Source organism: Camelus dromedarius, chromosome 26, assembly GCF_036321535.1.
Source record: "Camelus dromedarius isolate mCamDro1 chromosome 26, mCamDro1.pat, whole genome shotgun sequence".
NCBI lineage: Eukaryota > Metazoa > Chordata > Mammalia > Artiodactyla > Camelidae > Camelus > Camelus dromedarius.
The window spans coordinates 196,787-214,839 of record NC_087461.1 but is presented as its reverse complement, the minus strand read 5'-3'; the positions used below and the strand labels follow the sequence as shown (position 1 = coordinate 214,839).

Here is an 18,053-nt window from a genome sequence, read left to right as displayed (position 1 = left end):
AGTGGGCTCTCTGAAGTAGTCGAGACATGTTAGTTACAAGGACACGTCTCGCTCTCAAGATTCGCAGTAATTCCCGAGTGCGTGGGAGTCTGTCCGAGGTCCAAGGAGCAGTACATCTGTCCTGGCAGGTCACCTGCGTCTTCATTTGCTTGTATCAGGCCCAGGTTTCACTCAAGGGTGGAACAGAGTAAATGTTGGATGAAGCAAAATTTCTGTGGACACCCCATGCCCTTTGCCACATGGTTTTCATGTTGTCTTCTTCTACAGTACTGCACATGTTGCACTTCTAAAACACTGGTTTTCTGAGCTTTTGAGCCGCTTGGCGGCACCTCAGGGCTCTCGGGCCTGGGATCTCCGGCCCCGTGGGGTTGGGCTTTGGTGGGGTGCTCTTGCCAAGACCAGCAAGCTCAGTGCCCTAGGCGCCTAGGTTGCTGTGGTATCACCACCTGCTTCAGAGCCGTCGGGGACAGTCAGGGCCGATCCGTGGTTATGACCTGTGGGAGCGCACCTCGCCTGGGGCGAGAGGGCCGGACAGGCGCTTTGACTGTCAGCAGCTCCCAGGTACCCACACTAACGTGGGAAGGGACGCCTGCAGCCTGTGCACGACTTACTCTTCAGCACCTTGGGTTCTGTCTCTCAGTAGGGTTTGGTTCATGTCACACCAGGGTGCTCCGTTGTAAGAACGAACAACAGACCTTTCTGTGCACAAAGTCCATGAGTTCTGCTCTCTTTACTAAAAGATTTGGCTTCCCAAAAATTCACTGGAAAATTGTCCTTAAAAAAGACACCTTCTGATGCTTTCAGATGTTTGTTGATGTGACATTAACCAGACCTCCTGACTAACAGACTGAGAAATTGAAAATCTTTAAAGTATCAGAAGCAACTTTTTATTTTGATTGAATAAGAAATGTAAAGTCTATAACAATTTAAATTGATGAGGAAATACGGCACCAGGAACCAGAATCTACTACTTGGACTTTTTATTTCCTAGGAAGTTGTTAACAGAGATAGAGATCATCTGACTTGGTTAATATGACGGAAGGACAGATTAAATGTGTCTTACTCATCACACTAGGAGCAGTTGTAAGGCTGGTGGTCAGCGTCAGCATGCATGTGCAGAAGCGGGTACTGCTGCGGGGCAGCCTAGCCCTGAGGTGGGGGCGTGGGGTCTGAAGGCATGCCAGCCGCACTTGGAGCCTGGGCGGGGCACTTCCTGCCTGCAGGGGAAAGTGTGGTGCCTGTCCCCGGGGGTCCCCGTGAGCAGTGGGTTAGTTAACACACAAAATGCTGGAGCAGCATTCTGAGTACATGGTGCGGTACGTGCGTCTAGTGAGTGAAAAAGTAATACTATGCATCCACTCGCGGCAGTGGGACTGCAACGTGACAGTCTTTTGGGAAGGTGCTTGGGTTTTATTAAAATTTTAAATGCATGTGCTTCCTGAGTCTTCCGTTCGCTTTCTAGATATGTATCTTAACCGAAATGTTTCCAAATGCTTAGAAACTAAATGAAATAAAATAAACATTCATATCGCTGAATACCATGTAACAATTAAAATGGGTCAATTCACAGGTGTGTCCAGAACACACGCCTTATATGCTCACATGCACACACTTACGTGGGAGGGTCTGCAAGCTGTTTGGTGAAAAAAGCAAGTTGCAGAAGCATGTGTATGTGATTCTGCTTTTCTTGGGATGTAAATACGTGTGTATGCACATTTTTTATAGGAAATGCATATTAAAGAGACTGGAGCTTTAGGTTTAACATGTGGGTCGGGCTGCCTAGGGGAGGAAGGAGGGCGGGAGGGTGAGCAGAGGCTTTGGCCTTTGCTGTGTCCTCCTGCAGCGTGTGGCTTGTCCATAGCTTTGCTGTGCTCACGTGTTACTCATGTCACTTACTTTAAAATATCTTGAAAAGAAAACTCCCAGGAAACTGAGAAGTGCTTGATCGTCTAGGCCAGAGGCAGGGGCAGTGCTGAGAAAGGGGGCGGATGGCTGGGCAGAGGCTCTGCTGTGGGTTAAACATTGCTTCTTACTATCACTGACGCAGGAAAGTGGACCTCGTGACTAAGCCAGCAGACTGTGCGGTGTTGGGTCATAAAAAAAACTTCCCCTCCTGGCGTCTCAGGTGCAACCTAAGTTCTTAAATCTTCCCATACCTGGTGTGTGTCATGGCTAGTCCAGCATTTTGCTTTCATGTGGCTTTTTACAAATAAAAACAGGTGTACTTTTAAATTATTACTCGGAGTATTCGTTTGCTAGGTGCCTTTAAACAGTAGAAATTTACTGCCCTGGTTCTGGAGTCTGGAAGTCTGAGGTGAAGGTGTCGCAGAGTGGCTCCCTCCGGGGCTCAGAGAGAGACCCTGTTCCAGGCGCCTCTCCCACTGCCGCTGGTGCAGCAGCCTGGGCTCCGCCTCCACCAGCCTGCCTTCTCCCTGAGTCTGTCTCTCTTGTCTCTTCTTAGAGGGACGCCGCCAGTCATTGGATTTAGGGCCCCTCATCTTAACTCATCGCACCTGCAAGGGCCCCATTTCCCAGGAAGGTCACCCTTAAGGTTCGCAAGGTCAGGACTGGGACACACCTTTGCGAGGGACACAAGCCAACCCACAGCAGACACTGAGGGTTAAGGTTTCTGACCCTCACGTGGAGTCCTGACTGAGAACGGGGGTGAGGGAGTCCTGGCAACAGAGGGTTCCTGCCTGGCTCCTCTGTCTTCCATCTCAAAGTGTCGATTTGTTGGGGTCTTTAGAAAAGAAAAAGCCAAAGAGGGGATCAGTATCGATTCCAGTGTTTGGGGCACATTTCCAGGTATTTTCACGTGGGTCTTACTATTTCAGAAGACTTCTTTTACATCCCGTCAGCGCTGTTCTTTTTGATTGTGACAGACAGAAAAGCTCTATTTTCAGACTTTCTTACGCTTCTTTGCTTTTTAATTGAGGTGTAATTGACATTGGACACACACTTCTTTCTAAAATGCACCAGTTACTTGATTCACATGAGATCTTTTTGCAAATTTTAACTTTTATGTTTTTCCCATTTATGTTTTTAGTTTCCTTATAAACCTTGTTGATATTTTAAGGCCAAACAGGAAACTTTTATTTTAAGTCCATATTTTACATCCTAAAACTACATTACGCACTTGTATGTGGAAAGTTACAGAAAGAAATGTGATGTTTACCTGAATTGCACTCTAACCTTGCTCACATTGAAGAAACCTTAGTTTGCAGGGATAAAGTCCATGCTCTTGGAAATGTGCTATTTATTCACTGACTGTCAGCAGACGTTTATTGCAATATACTATGCCAGGGGTGGGGTCCAGCAATGACCAAAAGGAAACCCTGCTGCCCGCAGGGAGTTCAGACCCTGATGGAGGCAGCCTGCACGGATGGTTAGATGATGCTTGCTGTGGAGACAGCAGTGGGCAGAGCTATTTTTGTGGGGTGATGAGCAGTGAAATATTGGGGCCACCTTGGAGGACAGTGAGGGAGAAAGCCACGTGGCCACCTGCCAGAGGCAAGAGCAAGGGGCTTGAAGGGAGAGCAAGGCCGGATGCCACGCGGCCATGGGAAGAACAGGGTGGAGGCGAGGCCGGGACAGCAGAGAAGGCAGAGCCTGGGAGTGGCGGGACTGTGCTTTCCCCAACACTCACAGCTCGTCTCATCAGACAATTCCCAATTCTCACAGGTACAACAGAGCAGGTGACTACACAGTGCGCATCGGGCCTGGAGGCTGGATGCACTGAGCCGCCATTTCTCCTCACTGCTGCCCTCTTTCTTGGGGATGGGATTCCCCTTCTTAGCACTTCTCAAACTTGGAAAATCCGACCTTGCAGAGAGAGGGAGTGGGGAACGGAGAATGGGCCGTCTGCAGTGGAGGCAGGGTGGTGAGGGAGCACTGCAGGGTCTTCATGCTTGAGGCACTTGGAGGTAGATGAGTCGACGTTAGTGTCCCCTAAACAGAGAGTGGGTGCTAAGAACGGTACGGGGACATGTGGCAGCCATGCTGGCTTTCAGAGGCCTTCAGGACCAAGGGTGCAGCCCCGGTCTGCGTGAAGCATGTTTACACATGTGCCTGTGCTCTGACAGCTGGCGCGCTTCTAATCAGATGCAAACTGCTGTTACAGGCCCACAGACGACAGCAACCAGCCCCCGGGCCGAGGCGTTCTCTCCATGCATGGCCTGACCTACGGGGTCATCCGAGTGGACTCAGAAGAGAAGCTGTCTGTACTCACTGTGCAGGACGTCGGCCTCGTGATGCCTGGAGGTGAGTGTGGCCCCAGGCGCAGGCAGTGTGTGCATGCAGGTCAGCCCCCAGCCTGACCTGTAGTCTTCTCAAGTGTTTGCTAAGCTGCTCCATAACACCACCTCACCTGACAGAAGAAAACCCAGAATGTTCGTGAAGCTGAGGAAGGGCCTCTATGCCGCGTGCGCCCTGGGACCCCTGGGGGCACTGGTGCTGCCCTGCACTCCCAGTAGCACCTGGGCGGCTGGCCCCCTGAGCGAAGGTCCGGCTCCCACCGGTCATCCTGGCACATTGGGCATCTGGATCCTTCGCCGGGTTTGCCTTCGGAACGAGAGCCCTTTTTAAAAAGTCACAGACCGTTTGCATGTTGAGCAGAGGTGAGACCCTGGGAGAAGGGCCTTCCTTGCTGAACCCCTTCTGCCTCTCTCCCCTACCCTGTGCTGGGGCACCTCCTGCAACTTGCTGGCGGGAGACAGAGCCCGGTTTGGTTTGGAGGGTCCCTGACGTGTCCCATACTCCCCACGTGGTGTTCCTGGGGAGAGGACGCCCTTTCCTGGGGCAGTTCCTCCAGGATCTGGGCCTTCCCCTCCTGAGGGTCCTCGTGCTCTCAGGTGTGGTCTCACCTTTGGGGGGAAGGGGGGGCTTGCATTCACATGCAACCCCCTGCAGCCGGCCACGTGCCCGCACTGCTGCTGCCTTGGCCAGGCCTCCGGCCTCCATTCCTTTCTTGCTTTAAAAAATACTTGTTTTTCAAATAAATAATAGTTCCCCAGGTTTCCAGCCTCAAAAGATGAGATGATTATAAAATATAAAAAGCCTCCTTTCCGACGGGAGGCAACCGCAGTGGAGACTCGTGTGGACGTGTACAGACTTACGGATACGCACACACTGTAGACGTGTACATGCACATACAGGCATGCACATACACGTACAGACATGCACACACGTGCGGGTGTGCACACACAGATGTGCACATACATGTGCAGACATGCACACACTCGCATATTCTTTTTCCTGTTTCTTTTTTTAATTTCATGTGATGATCGAGCCCTGTGTGTCCTTAGGTCCTGCATCTTAAAGCTCATTTGTCAGCAGCATGTGAAGAGCTCGCAGGTTCCTTTCCAGGCCGAGTAGTGTTACAGTGTCTGAACACGTGATAGTTTATCCAAACCCTCCCTGTTGGGCAGTTTCCCACTTTTTGCAGCTGCAGGGTGTTTGACGCAGGGTATAGCTCGCCTGTGCTCCCGTCTCTAGATGGGTGAGCAAGAGTGGATGGGCACACGCCCACGGAGCTGTCCACCCCCGGTGTCCCCAGGCCGGCTGCGGGATTCACATTCCTGCCACTGGTAGGGGTACCCTCCTTCTGCATCCGCTCCCTCGTCCCTGGCACACTTTCAGACTTTCTGACTTTCACCAACCTGAGGGGTGAAGAATATTTCAGTGTCTTGTTTCCTTGAACTTCTCTTAGCAGGAGTGAGCTGAGCATCTGTCTCTGTGTGTTTCAGCTGGCTGGTTTTGACGCAGCACGTCCTGTCCCCTCGGTGCCAACCACGGGGTCACAGGAAGCCTTGTTAGCTCTTCCTGAAGCTCAGCCTTCGCAGCATTCATGCCGCCTCCCTGAGCTGTATCCCAAAGCGCCCGTGCTCTGCGGGTCGCCATGGGCGCGGTGTGTGCTGCGGGAATTTGAGAGAAGACTAGGCTGCCCGTGGCCATTGGGAGGTGGTCCGTTTAGAAGAGCTGGAGAGGTGCTCTGTGCTCTCCAGTCTCAGAGTTCAGGCTGCGTCCCGGGGGCTGTGTGCACTTGATAATGACATGCAGTGTGTGGCAGTGACCCTCAGGCTTATTCTAAGTGTCACCCTCGTATCTGGATGGCAGAAAGGGTTACTCCCTTAAATACGATTTACACACTAAAATTAAAGTGGTTGGAATTATTTCCTGATGTTACAACTGTGAGATCTGATGTTTTGCTGTAGATGCTGCTCTGTGCACTTGCATTCTCTTTTGAATCCATTTGTTTCTTCTCTCCGCCTCCCTTCCTCCCCACTGCCTCTCTGACATTCACTGTACTGCCTGTCTGTGCTCAGCCATCATGTGTTCGGTGAAGCCGGATGGGATTCCTCAGCTGTGCCGGACGGACGAGGTTGGGGAGCTCTGCGTGTGTGCAGTTGCTACGGGCACATCCTATTACGGCCTTTCGGGGATGACCAAGAACACCTTCGAGGTAGGTGGGAGGTGACAAATGGCCACTACCAGGTGCATGAAACATGTGAGAGAGAAACATAAAACACATTCACAGTCGTTTAAATAGCTGCCCTTTCTCCTGCCATTTTTTATGGTTTTCAGTAAATGTGGCTGAGTAGCGTTGTTCCCACCTCATAACCGGAGCTGGGAAAGAGCAAGTACAGTTTCTTTGAAAGGCGCCTTTTTAAAACTGCTCTCCTCGCCCGTTTAGTATGAGCACCGCTGACAGACAGGTGGGCGGCTGGGCGCCTGCAGCGCAGGCTCCGTCTTGCAGGGCCGGGAGCAGCGGCCCCTCAGGGCCTGTCATCCGGAGCCAGACTTGGCCGGGTGTGAACAGACACACACGCTGCACAGGTGACTGCCTGCACCACCCGAGCGTGCGCGCATGTGTGCTCACGGGTGTCGCGCACGGTTAGCGTGGTGGTGGGAGGCTAGGGCGTAAGGCCAGTGGGCTCAGCCTCAGCGCTGCACCCAGTTTCCTCAGAAGGTATGTCCTTTGACCACGTGATTCGCGACCCTGGGAGGAGTGCATTCTGACTAAGTCGTGTGTGAGAAAATGAGAATTGTTTGGGGATAAATTTCTAAACATGTAGATTTTGGACGTGAACACGTGCAATGTGGTGTCTGGTCCAGGCAGCGTTGCTGAACGTGGATTCAAGTTTCTAAAACGCCCCTGAAACTGAGCGAGACACGGTCTAAACAAAACCGGTCTTTTCTGTGTGACTTACTTGTCGGGTTGGAGGAAACTGGGGTCGAGTCTGAACTTGTGGTGGGGCTTGCTTCCTCTGTGTGTTTCTTTCCAGTGCATTTTCAATAAGGAAAAATAGGATTGTAATGAATAGGGAGCATTTCACAACTGACAGATGTTGTTTAAAAGGCACTTTTCTTCTCCACTCACTACTTTTATGCTGTGGTTTTATTAGCAAAAGATTTAGTTGGTTTTAGACCACCACAGTCCTCTTAAGAGGGGCTGGGGCTCCTCCTTGGGTCCAGGTGAGGAGCCCCCCTGGAGGAGGGTGGAGGGTGGAGGGCAGGGTGGGCCCCCCCCCCGGCACTCAGCCACCTGTCCCCAGGTGTTCCCGGTGACGAGCTCGGGGGCCCCGGTCAGCGAGTACCCCTTCGTGAGGACAGGCCTGCTGGGCTTCGTTGGCCCCGGGGGGCTCGTCTTCGCGGTGGGCAAGATGGACGGGCTGATGGTGGTCAGCGGGCGCAGACACAACGCCGACGACATCGTGGCCACCGCGCTGGCCGTGGAGCCCATGAAGTTCGTCTACCGAGGAAGGTGAGCGCACTTCTCCGCAGACCACACTTTCTAGATAAAGCTCATAAATTGCTCTAATGCGACAACCTGTCCTCTTCTGTGAAGTGAAGCCACTGGAGTCCATGACTTCCACGAGGTTCTGAATGTCCAGTTTTACGGAAATTTCCTGAGCCCATAAATATATTTTCAGCAACTTCCCTTCCGAGTTAAGTAAGAATAGCCGTTTGAGAAACGTACTTTTCGTAAGTAGCTACACAGGAAGGAGCCCAGCGTTTCTTGCTGCAGCTCATTTCAAATGACCCAGAGGTGATGGTTGAGCCCCAGCTGCCTGGAAAGTGGCTCTTGGGCTTCCCCCCGCCCACCTTGGCACATGGTCAGCGCTGAGCCACTGTCCACGGCTCCTGAGGGGTTGCTCACTTGGAGGGCGTGATCGCTGCTGTGGATCTTCCTCAGGTTGCCAAGCAAGTGGGTGTGGGAGGAGGTGAAGCTGCGTGTTGCACGTGCAGAGGGCACCCCAGAGGTCCAGTTGCCACGGCCCACGCTTCCTCTGAGAGGCAGACACGTCTAGTGGAAAACTGGCACATTAGCTCCCGGACGACAGCTTCCTGCTGATGGGAGAGAGTTGCTTCACAGGTGCAAACTCAAGACGTGACTTGCACGGCTCGCCAAGTTTCAGCCATTCTGACAACGGCTCCTTCTGTCTATACTGAGAGGCAGAGGCCGGCGCCCAGAGCCACAGGCGGGCTCCACGGGAAATGTGAGCGGTTCTGCCCCTTGGCGCCCCCAGGCTTCCCCCAGAGCTGTGCTTACCTTGCTGAGCGCATGGGAGTTGAAGCTGCAGTTTCCTTCCAGAGGCCGCTGTCGCCCAGGGAGCCAGCTGCGAAGCTCCTTCCAGCAGGGCTGGTGCTTCCGTGAGCATCTGCAGCACGTGCTCACTGCGCTATCCTGTCTGTCCCCACAGGATCGCCGTGTTTTCGGTGACCGTCCTACATGACGAGAGGATAGTGATTGTGGCCGAGCAGAGGCCGGACTCCACGGAGGAGGACAGCTTCCAGTGGATGAGCAGGGTGCTGCAGGTAGTCCTCCTGGCACCCCCCCGCGCCCCTCACCTCTGGGGGTGTGGCTGCTGTGCTCTCTGGTCATCCCTGTGCTCACCCAGCAGCTGTGTCGACCGTGAACTCACAGTTGTGTCCTAGGGAGGTGGCTGTACAGACTGAGATTCGGGTCGGGGTTCGGGGATTTGCAGAACTGGCTCCCACTTGCTTGCGGAGTCTCAAGGGGACGTTTCTGTTATGACCTGGAGCACGTGCATGCTGTTCCACATGTCCCGCGGTGCATTCTGCTCAGTGAGGTGTGGTGAGCCAGGGGCCCCGCTTGTGCCATGTCGGCTTCTGTGTGCTGGGTTTGCACATCTGAGGATCTGCTACAGGGCTGTCCGTCACACCTGGTTTCACACAGTTTCCTCTCCGTGACTTTGCAGGCGATCGACAGCATACATCAAGTTGGGGTTTACTGTCTGGCCTTGGTTCCGGCCAACACCCTCCCCAAAACCCCGCTCGGGGGGATCCATTTGTCTGAAACGAAGCAGCTTTTCCTGGAGGGCTCGCTTCACCCCTGCAATGTCCTGATGTGCCCCCACACGTGCGTCACCAACCTGCCTAAGCCTCGGCAGAAGCAGCCAGGTATGTCCAGAGGTCGTGCAGGCCTGGGTCCCCACCAGCAAGGCCTCAGCCTCCCCCTCCGGCCGCCCATCACATGCTCCCGGGGAACTCAGCTCCCTCCCACGCAGCCCCTTTCTCCCCAGGGTGTGGTGGGATGTGGCATCTCTTCTGGGTGCAGCTGGGGCTCAGACCTCGATCTCCTGGGTGGCCCTTGGCACAGACCCTGTCAGGGTCACAGCTCCCTTGTGCCCAGATGAGCATGAGGCTTCCTTTCATGTTTTGTGAGTCGACACGCGGGAAGCATGTGGAAGCCTGTGAGGAGTTGCGCTGCTCTGCCACTTGGGGAGCGTGGGCACCACCTCCAAGTCATCCTCCACACAGCTCATCCTGCGCTTCGGGCTGCACGCGGCTGTCAGTGGAGAGGAATTTATTGCAAGAACACGGGTGGTGGGGGAGCAGCCCCTCTGCCAGTGCAGTAACGGGGTCCTGGCCTCCAGCTTGACGTGCCAACCTCAGGCAGGCCGGGCGCCCTCAGGCCAGGGTGCTAGGACGACAGACAATGCGTACATGGCACAGATTTTACAAGGAAACGAGGAAGCTATGCCACAGGGAGGTCAGGAGCTGACCCAAGGCTGTGGGGCCAGAGTGCAGGAGAGACAGAGCCAGACCTGACGGCTCTCTGCTCCCCCGATAGGGTGGCAGTGGGGCCAGGTATAGGGGCAAGTCAGCTAGAGGTGGTCAGGGGGCACGGGGCCCAGCACAGTTGGTGGTGGCTGTAGGAACCAGCCCACCCCCGGGAAGGGAGCTTGGCTGAGATGGGGTGGGCGGCCTCTCCAGGTTCGGGTGAGGAGGAGCGTGGGCACCGGGGCTCTGACTCCGGGCCGCTCGCTGCTGTGCCCTCTGAGCACAGCGTCCGTGGGGAGGTTGTGATCCTCTCCTGGCGCAAGACCTAGAAAGTCACAGCATGCCTGCTTTCCTGGCACCTTGGGTTTGTGTTTACAGTGATAAGCACTGTTCTTCCTCTTAAATTATTCTCTTGTATTCTGACTCCTTAACTAATGTTCCTTCTCCACTTCTTTCCTCTCACCTCTGTTGAACCCTCTCAGTCCCTGGCTTGTGTGAGTGTCGTGTAGGACAGAGTCACATTTGACCGAACCGTCCATTTCTTTATTCTGCGGGCAATTGCTTCAAGTGGCAAAGCCACTGAAAGACACAGCTTGCCCTTCGTGAGCCTAGGAAGTGGATGAAAAATAGTCTCTGTTGTCTCCTCTGGCCTCTGGGTGTGAACAGCACTGGGACTGACACAGGGGGGCTCTCGGCATGGATTTGATCAAGCCAGGGATGAAACACAAGTTGGCCGCGTGATCTTTGTGATCTTATACTGCGGCTCTTTCGGTGAAGCTCTCCCAGCCTCCTCTCCTGCTCCCCCCCCACCCCCACTGACCCACACTCACACACCGGCCCTGTACTCTGCAGCGTCTGACCTCCTCCTGAGGTCTTGGTTTCTATGCATGTGTGTAATGAAAATGTGTGAATGGTAATATGAGAAAGGTATCTATGGTTTCTTGCAATCAGAAATCTTGAAAGAGTTTCTATAGTTCTTTAAGAAACTTCTTTCATTAAAAAAGAAAAGCTGTCAGGATGGATTGTATCTGCTTTTCCCTCTTGAAATGCTTCTTAGACTCTGGAGTGAGCGTTGGTGATCAAGTCAGTAACAGCGACTAGGAGGGGTGTGGGCCATGTGGGTGTGGGTCAGTTTGCTATTGCCCGGAGACCCCGAAGCCTTCACAGTGATGAGTGAGTGACTGTGTCCTCCCCCTTCTGCCGTGTTACTCCTTGAATTCATCCAAAGAGGCCCTTACCAAACACATACGGTATTCTGTTGCTGTTGATGGTCAGCTCTCACTGACGTGATAACAACAGGAGCGAGACGCACGTCTTTACCTACTTTGAGACGTGTCACGTGCTAAGTTCTGGACTTGTCTTCTGCGGTATTTTCATCGTCACTGGAGTGAGTAGGTCTTAGCAGCCCCCCAGCTGGAAACCAAAGGCAGCGACTCTGTAGAGCCCGGGAAGTTTGGCAGGAGTGTGGCTCTGTGGACCCTTGTCAGGGCTGGTTCACGTTTGCTGTCATTGTCGTCGCAGTGGCTGACTTGAAGCCCTGTTCTCGTGAGACTTTTCAAAGCTGGGGCTTCGGGAGGGTTCTCCAGAGTGAGCTCTGTACCGAAGCGGGAGGTCGTGTTTTCAGGAACTTCATCACATTTTCCTCACGTGTGTGCCGCTGCTTCTTTCCAGAAATCGGCCCTGCCTCCGTGATGGTGGGGAACCTGGTGTCTGGGAAGCGGATTGCACAGGCCAGCGGCAGAGACCTGGGCCAGATAGAAGACAATGACCAGGCCCGGAAGGTGAGCACAGAGAGCCAGACCTCGCCAGTTCCTCTCCACCTGGCGCCCAAGGGCCGGACCACAGACGTCATCGACTCCCACTCCCTCTCTGCCAGCCCAGTCAGTGTCCCTGTCTTCCACCTGCCCGCCTGGTCCCGCAAGCGACACCATGTGGCTTTATAAGGAAAGCGTGTTTGTTGGGAGATGCAGTGTTGGGGGACACCTGACAGTAGCACAGTCCCAGGACTGGCAGGCTTGCGGCCAGTGTGGGTCCCTTCCTGTCCTTGTATCCCCTGAGCACTTGTTCCTGGTTCTCCCACAGCCCTGGTGTGACACGCAGGCGGCCTCACAGCCACATTATTGCGAAGCTACAGTCCTTTGATTGTTGGAATTCAAGAAGACATCAGTTCAGAACCCAGGTTTGGGAGGCAGACATTCTTAAAGCAGCCTTGGGATCTGTGGGAGAAACTCCACGTAAACATGAAAACTGGTCCCATGTGGCTGCAAGTCCCCATGATGACCATTCAGCCCCAGAACTCCTCCCGCTCTCCCAAAGGTAGTCCTGCTGTGGAGGGGCTCCCAGGAAATGTGACAAAGCAGTCACTTAAGATACTGCCAGTGGGGTAACACATGATAACGTGTTCAGTGAAAGCAGTGGATCACCACGTTCCCCAGCTCGTGGTGCATTTCTCTCAGTCGTGGATTAAGGTGAATATGTGGTATTTGCTATATCCTGACCCTAGTGCTGTGTCCTGGCGTGAAATAGGGCCATCCTTGTCACCAGACTGTCAGCCTGTTGCCTACAGGCTGTGTGCTTTGCAGTGCTGTTGAACGACTTCAGGGATGACCATTGAAAAACAAACTTAAGAGATTCCATTCTTGAAACAGGGTAGATCTGATTCTGTCACTGCAGCCCCCAGACATCACTGTTGCATCTTCTGGAAGCCCAGGGGAAGGGGTTTTCTGTGTCAGCTAATCTGTCTGTGAGGGGAGTGAACGGAGTCTTCCCGTCCATGGGGAGATTTCAGAACTCTTCCCTAATGGAGGCAGGGCACCAGCCCTCTGGTCTGTGAGTCTGAATCAGGCACGGTGAATTCAGGTCGCTGCCAGGAAAGCATTGTAAGCACCTGCTGGTTCTGTCGATTATATTCGTCAGGGATGATCCCCTCGCTGTGTGCAGGCACCCTGAAAGCACTCAGGCAGACCACGCCAGTTTAAATGTTGCGGTCAGCCCGGCCCTCGGGACAGTCTGGACCTAACGGCTGTGCTCTGTTCCAGTTCCTGTTCCTCTCGGAGGTCCTGCAGTGGAGGGCGCAGACCACCCCCGACCACGTGCTGTACACGCTGCTCAACTGCAGGGTGAGGCCCTGGGCGTCCCCGTGGGAGCACGTGCCTGAGCTTGTGTGTCCCTCTCTCGGGCCACACCTTCCACCGCAGCCTTCCCTGACTCCCGTTATTTACGTGTTTGTTTGTTGCTGTTTTGACTGAGACCTCTTCACCTAGGAAGGGTTGCTTCTAAATATAAGGGCTTGAGTATCTGGACGTATGTGTGTAGTGTATTTTAGCAATTTTTTTGCAGTGTCTTCCCCCCAAAGTGAGTTGCTGAATGCCTACAACAGAGAATAGTTGCAGACTTACGAGATATTAATGTCTTTATTTTTTATTTATTTATTTTTTTACTAAACTACATTTTTATAAGTAAGATGTCATGTTTTAGTTACAGGCTTTCATTCTTAGGAATGAAAATCATTTCTATTTTATCCTTGAGGTTTATGTGTTCACGTTTCAGATTAGAGAAGCAAACTCAGCAGGTGTTTGTTGCATAATAGTGTTCAAGAAGGAGGCCTTAAACATACAAGCAGATAGTATCAGCAAGAAATTTAAATGCAAAAATCTTAATATGCTTGTTAACTTTTCATTTACTTTGGAAATAAAGCCTGGAAAATGGGTTTAAAATGTAGGTCTTCTTGACCAGTAAGGGTACTTGCAACTTTAAGAAGTGATGGCTGATCAGTCTCTTAATATCAAAGTCTTACTGCACCAAGGCACCTCTTGCCTTTTAAAGCAATAGATTAAAGTCAAGTAAAAAGAAATGCTAATAATATAAGTTACTCCCCAAATCTCTAGTTCGGATATCCAGCTTTCTGACCAGTTTGTGTGATTTAGTTCACAGAAGTTACCCCATCCTCCCCTGTCACAGCTTGTCTTGAGTTGCCCTGCGAGCTGAGTTGATCCCAGCAGGTCCTTGTTCGCTGTGTCTGTTCAAGGCGACCCCCCTGGAGGGTCTTAGAAAGCACTCCTGCACCCTGGCCCCCGTGAGGAGAATTTGGTACCCCACCTTTTGGTGCCTACCCTGGGGCCTCCTGGACCCTCTTCCCAGGATTAAGGCTTCCGCTGTCCCTCGGGCTCGCAGGTGCACGGCAGGAACCCTGAGGACCACGTGGTTGCTAGGAGCCCTGCATCTGAAACACGCCCGCTTTCCTTGTCTTTCCTCCGCTCCTTCCTCAGCCTGTGAACATGGACAAGACCACTTCCCTGGCTCTGCTGCCCAGCTGGCCCTCGGCTCTGACACTTCCTGTGTTTCTCTCACGTCGCCCTTTCTGACTCCTCCGTCCTCTGCACAAAGCACTTCCCCTGGAGGCTGCTCGTGGCTTTGCCTTCTTTCTCCAGAGCCTCTCGTGGCCTCGGGAGGTTTCCAGCAGCACCTGCAGGGTGGCAGCTGGAGCCGCACTCCAGCCTGTCCCCCAGCCCCTGGGAAGGACGCCTGCTCAGATGGCCTCCACTCGGCTCCCTGAGTGGTGCAGTGGTGCTGCCTGGCGACGTGGGCCCGGACACACGGCATGCCGCCTCTGGAACCTGCAAGCAGCGAGAGCCAGGCTGGGGTCGCTGTCATATTTCAGGCTGGGCGAGGCGAAGGCCGCCGTGCCTGCCCCAGATACTCTGTGGAGTGTAAGCGGTCGCCTAGGAAATAGTAGCCCCCCCCCCCCCACTCCAGACACAGAGACCCGAAAGTTACTCAGGCAGGTTCACACACTACATCCCGTCAGTGGGAGGGAACGAGGGGACAGCGCTACTCTGACTGCGTCTCTCCTGGGGGTCTGCCGTCAGCGGGGCAGACCTCAGATTGCCGGTAGGGTGATGTGGGCACACCCGGCTTGTTGTCAGCAGGTGTGACCTGTGGGTCCTGCGTCCCCATTCCCAGACTCTGTGTTCATGGTCCTTTGCTCCAGCTGGGCACTGCTCGTTAGGAGAAACGTGGTCACTGGGAACGACTCGTACTCTGAAAAGCGCTTCATCCGTGGATCAGCGGGGTGAACTGTGGAGCTCAAGGCTGTGAGAACATCTGCTTCAGGTCAGCACCGAGATCGTGTGGCCCACAGTGGCCTCTATCTCCGGAGGCTTTCCTGACGTGGAGGCAGCCACAGCTTGACCACCTGGAAGGGTCAGATCAGAGCCAGACATCTGTGTTCACTCCCACCCTCTCTGACCCGCTATGTGCGCTTACAACAAATGTCCAACCGGAACCGAAGTTCAGGAGCATCATGTCCATGGTCGTTACAATGTGGTTTCCACTTAACCTTCTAGTTCAGGACTGTCCAACAGAAATAAAACACAAGCCACACCCCAGTGTAATGTTTTCTAAAAGCAATATTTTAAAAAGGTGAAAAGAAATAAGTGATATTCATTCTGAAATGTTACACTTCAGTCAGTAAACTCAGACACTGTTCCCCCAGCATGTGGCCCCAGAGCTCTTCCAGGCTTCCGCCACCCCGGACAGCTCCTTCCATCGATTGTGAATTCCCCAGCTTGGTCATGGCTCACCTAAAACGGGGACCCATTTGGTTCTTGCCTGTTGCAAACGGTACCACTCATTGGTCTCCTCCCTGGCAGTGCAGTCGGTGGGGTAAGAGCTGTGTGAGATTTGCAGTAGGGGTGGGGACGTGAGTCATGGCAAATCGTGGAAGACTTGCATCCTGGGAACTTAGTTCATACAAAAGAGCATGTGTTATTTTTTTAAAGAGAAACACCAGCCAACTCTAAACCTTTTTTTCTTCTTTGGAATTTTAAAATGTAAATCTTACTTGGCTTTTTCTTCATTCTTCGTTAAATTTTCAGTTGTCATTATTTAATTTAATGTGAAACTTGTAAATGGTGCTAAATTGGCAGTCGTTGACACTGAAAGCTGTTGTCTTCAGAACAGGGGTCGCGTGGTAGATGACCCTGCACTGCCATCCTGTCATGGCACCAACCAGGACCTCTTTTGGGAAGACGCAGCCCTAATTTCCTGTGAGGTACTTTTCCGTAGAGCCTCCTCCTTAGGCAGTGGGCTTCCCCATGGAACATCCAGCTTCTCCCAGGAATGTTGAGGATGCCAGGCAACCAGTGACCTAAGGATAAATCCCACTTCTTCATGGACCCGTGACATTCATGTTTGTCATGACAGCGAGTGGAAAATACAAAATGTGTAGCTGAAAAGCAGCGGCATTTCTCCTGAGGTGAAAGGTTCCAGCGTTTGGGCTAGATTTCTAGACACCGGTCTTGGAGGTCTCTCTGTATTGACCCAGCTTTGCCGCATTCTCCTCTCTGGCTCTTCCACTTCATGCATCTCTTGCTATTATTTTTAGACCTTCCTCAGAAGGAACACAGTTAAGGGATGAGAAGGTTCAGTTCAGAGACATGTAAGCTCAGCCTGTCCACCACATGAGGGCCTGGTCCTGGCACAGCAGGACGGGGCTGGAGCCAGACAGGCAGCCGCCTGGCAGCCTCCCTCAGCGAGGCCCCCGCGTGTTGATTCCCAGGGTGGGTGCGGCCACCCGGGACCCTGAGAGTAACACCAGGCACTGGCAGTTCTGTCCTGATGCCTTGTAACCGGTTCTCCCTTCCTCTGGGCCCCTCCCGCCGGGCATGTGTTCCATTTGGGTGGGAGTTCTGTACCTTCCCACACGTCGCCACCGGGCCCCCAGTGTTCCTTAATGGCCCTGAAGATTCTGGTCTCTTCTGTCCCCACGTTCTCCTCCCGCATGACCAGCTGCTCCTCTGGACTCCTTTCTGCACATGTGACTGTTTTCCACGGCTCCCCACTGGCTCACTCACGCTCCTTGGAAGCTCCCCCCCTCCCCCAATAAAAGTGTCTGGCCTGGGCTTCCATGGTCACTGTTCACCTGTGGGGCTTGCTGACCTGACGCTCCTGGCCAGTTCGCCTGCTGCTTAAGGAAAGGTCGTTCACCCTGTCCATCCCTGTGAAGTAGGATGTGATTATAAAGAGCAGTTTTTAAATAGCTTGGACAGTGCTCTCTTCTTCCCGGGAATGTGTGCAGACGAAAGCCTCGCCCTTAGGAGGAACTTTCTTTGGCTACTTCGTGTTTGTAACTTGCAGCTTATTCATGCTTTTCTTTTTGGCATAAAGTAAGTGTGTGTACTTTGGTATCTCTTAGTACCTATTTTGCTACTGATTTTCCCTATTAGTGCTTTTCAAAGGTGCTTTTCAATCTAAGTGTGCTTTACAATTGCTTCTGCATGTTTGAAAAGTCTACATTAGATGAACTTGACTATTCATTTTTTTCTTTCATAGTTTTTTTTCGTTTCGTTTTGTTTTGCCTGTTACTTGTTTGGAGGTTTGTCTGTTTTCTGCCCTCCCTGACTTTTGATGTGGTCCTTCTTAAAAATATTTTTAATGAGTTATTTTTCATAGTATGAGTCCTACAGATTTACTACTCATTTGTATTGCCCATGACAGGTACACTTAAGTCCCAGAATTACTAGGTTGATTTTTTTTTTTGTGGAAATTTTAGCTATTTTTGAGGTCAAATAATTATTTCTTTAAATGCCCTGTTAATACAAGTATTTCTAGATGCCTCTTCAGTGTTGTGCTTCTTAGCTGGTGGGAGGGAAAGGAGAGTGAATGCTAATGGGATGGGGTCTCTTGAGGGGGTGACAAAAAACCTTCTAAAGCTGACTGTGGCGGTGGTCACAACTCGGTACAGACACTAGCACCCATTTAACTGTACATTTTAAACAAGCGGGTTGTATGGTATATGAACTATATCTTAACAAAGCTGGTCTGTTTCTAAAGTCCTCCCTACTTGCTCTTGTGCTACTCAGGGAACGATAGCAAACTCGCTGACTTGTGTCCAGCTGCATAAACGGGCTGAGAAGATAGCCGTGATGCTGATGGAGAGGGGACACCTGCAGGACGGGGACCACGTTGCTCTGGTCTACCCGCCCGGTAAGAAGCAGGCGCCTGCTGGTGCTGGGTGCTGCTTCTGT

At 52.6% G+C, this 18,053-nt stretch overlaps 1 protein-coding gene across 9 annotated transcripts in view; it reads left to right on the top strand.

The window, feature by feature from the left end:
* DIP2C (disco interacting protein 2 homolog C) overlaps positions 1-18,053 on the top strand; it is a 274,349-nt gene that overhangs the window by 210,074 nt on the left and 46,222 nt on the right. For all 9 annotated transcript variants that reach the window (XM_064479267.1, XM_064479266.1, XM_064479271.1 and 6 more), the window contains 8 exons: positions 4,121-4,260; positions 6,324-6,460; positions 7,554-7,762; positions 8,703-8,817; positions 9,222-9,423; positions 11,698-11,807; positions 13,065-13,145; positions 17,889-18,012. In XM_064479267.1, the coding sequence (XP_064335337.1) occupies positions 4,121-4,260; positions 6,324-6,460; positions 7,554-7,762; positions 8,703-8,817; positions 9,222-9,423; positions 11,698-11,807; positions 13,065-13,145; positions 17,889-18,012 (1,118 nt within the window). The remainder of the gene's footprint in view (positions 1-4,120; positions 4,261-6,323; positions 6,461-7,553; positions 7,763-8,702; positions 8,818-9,221; positions 9,424-11,697; positions 11,808-13,064; positions 13,146-17,888; positions 18,013-18,053) is intronic.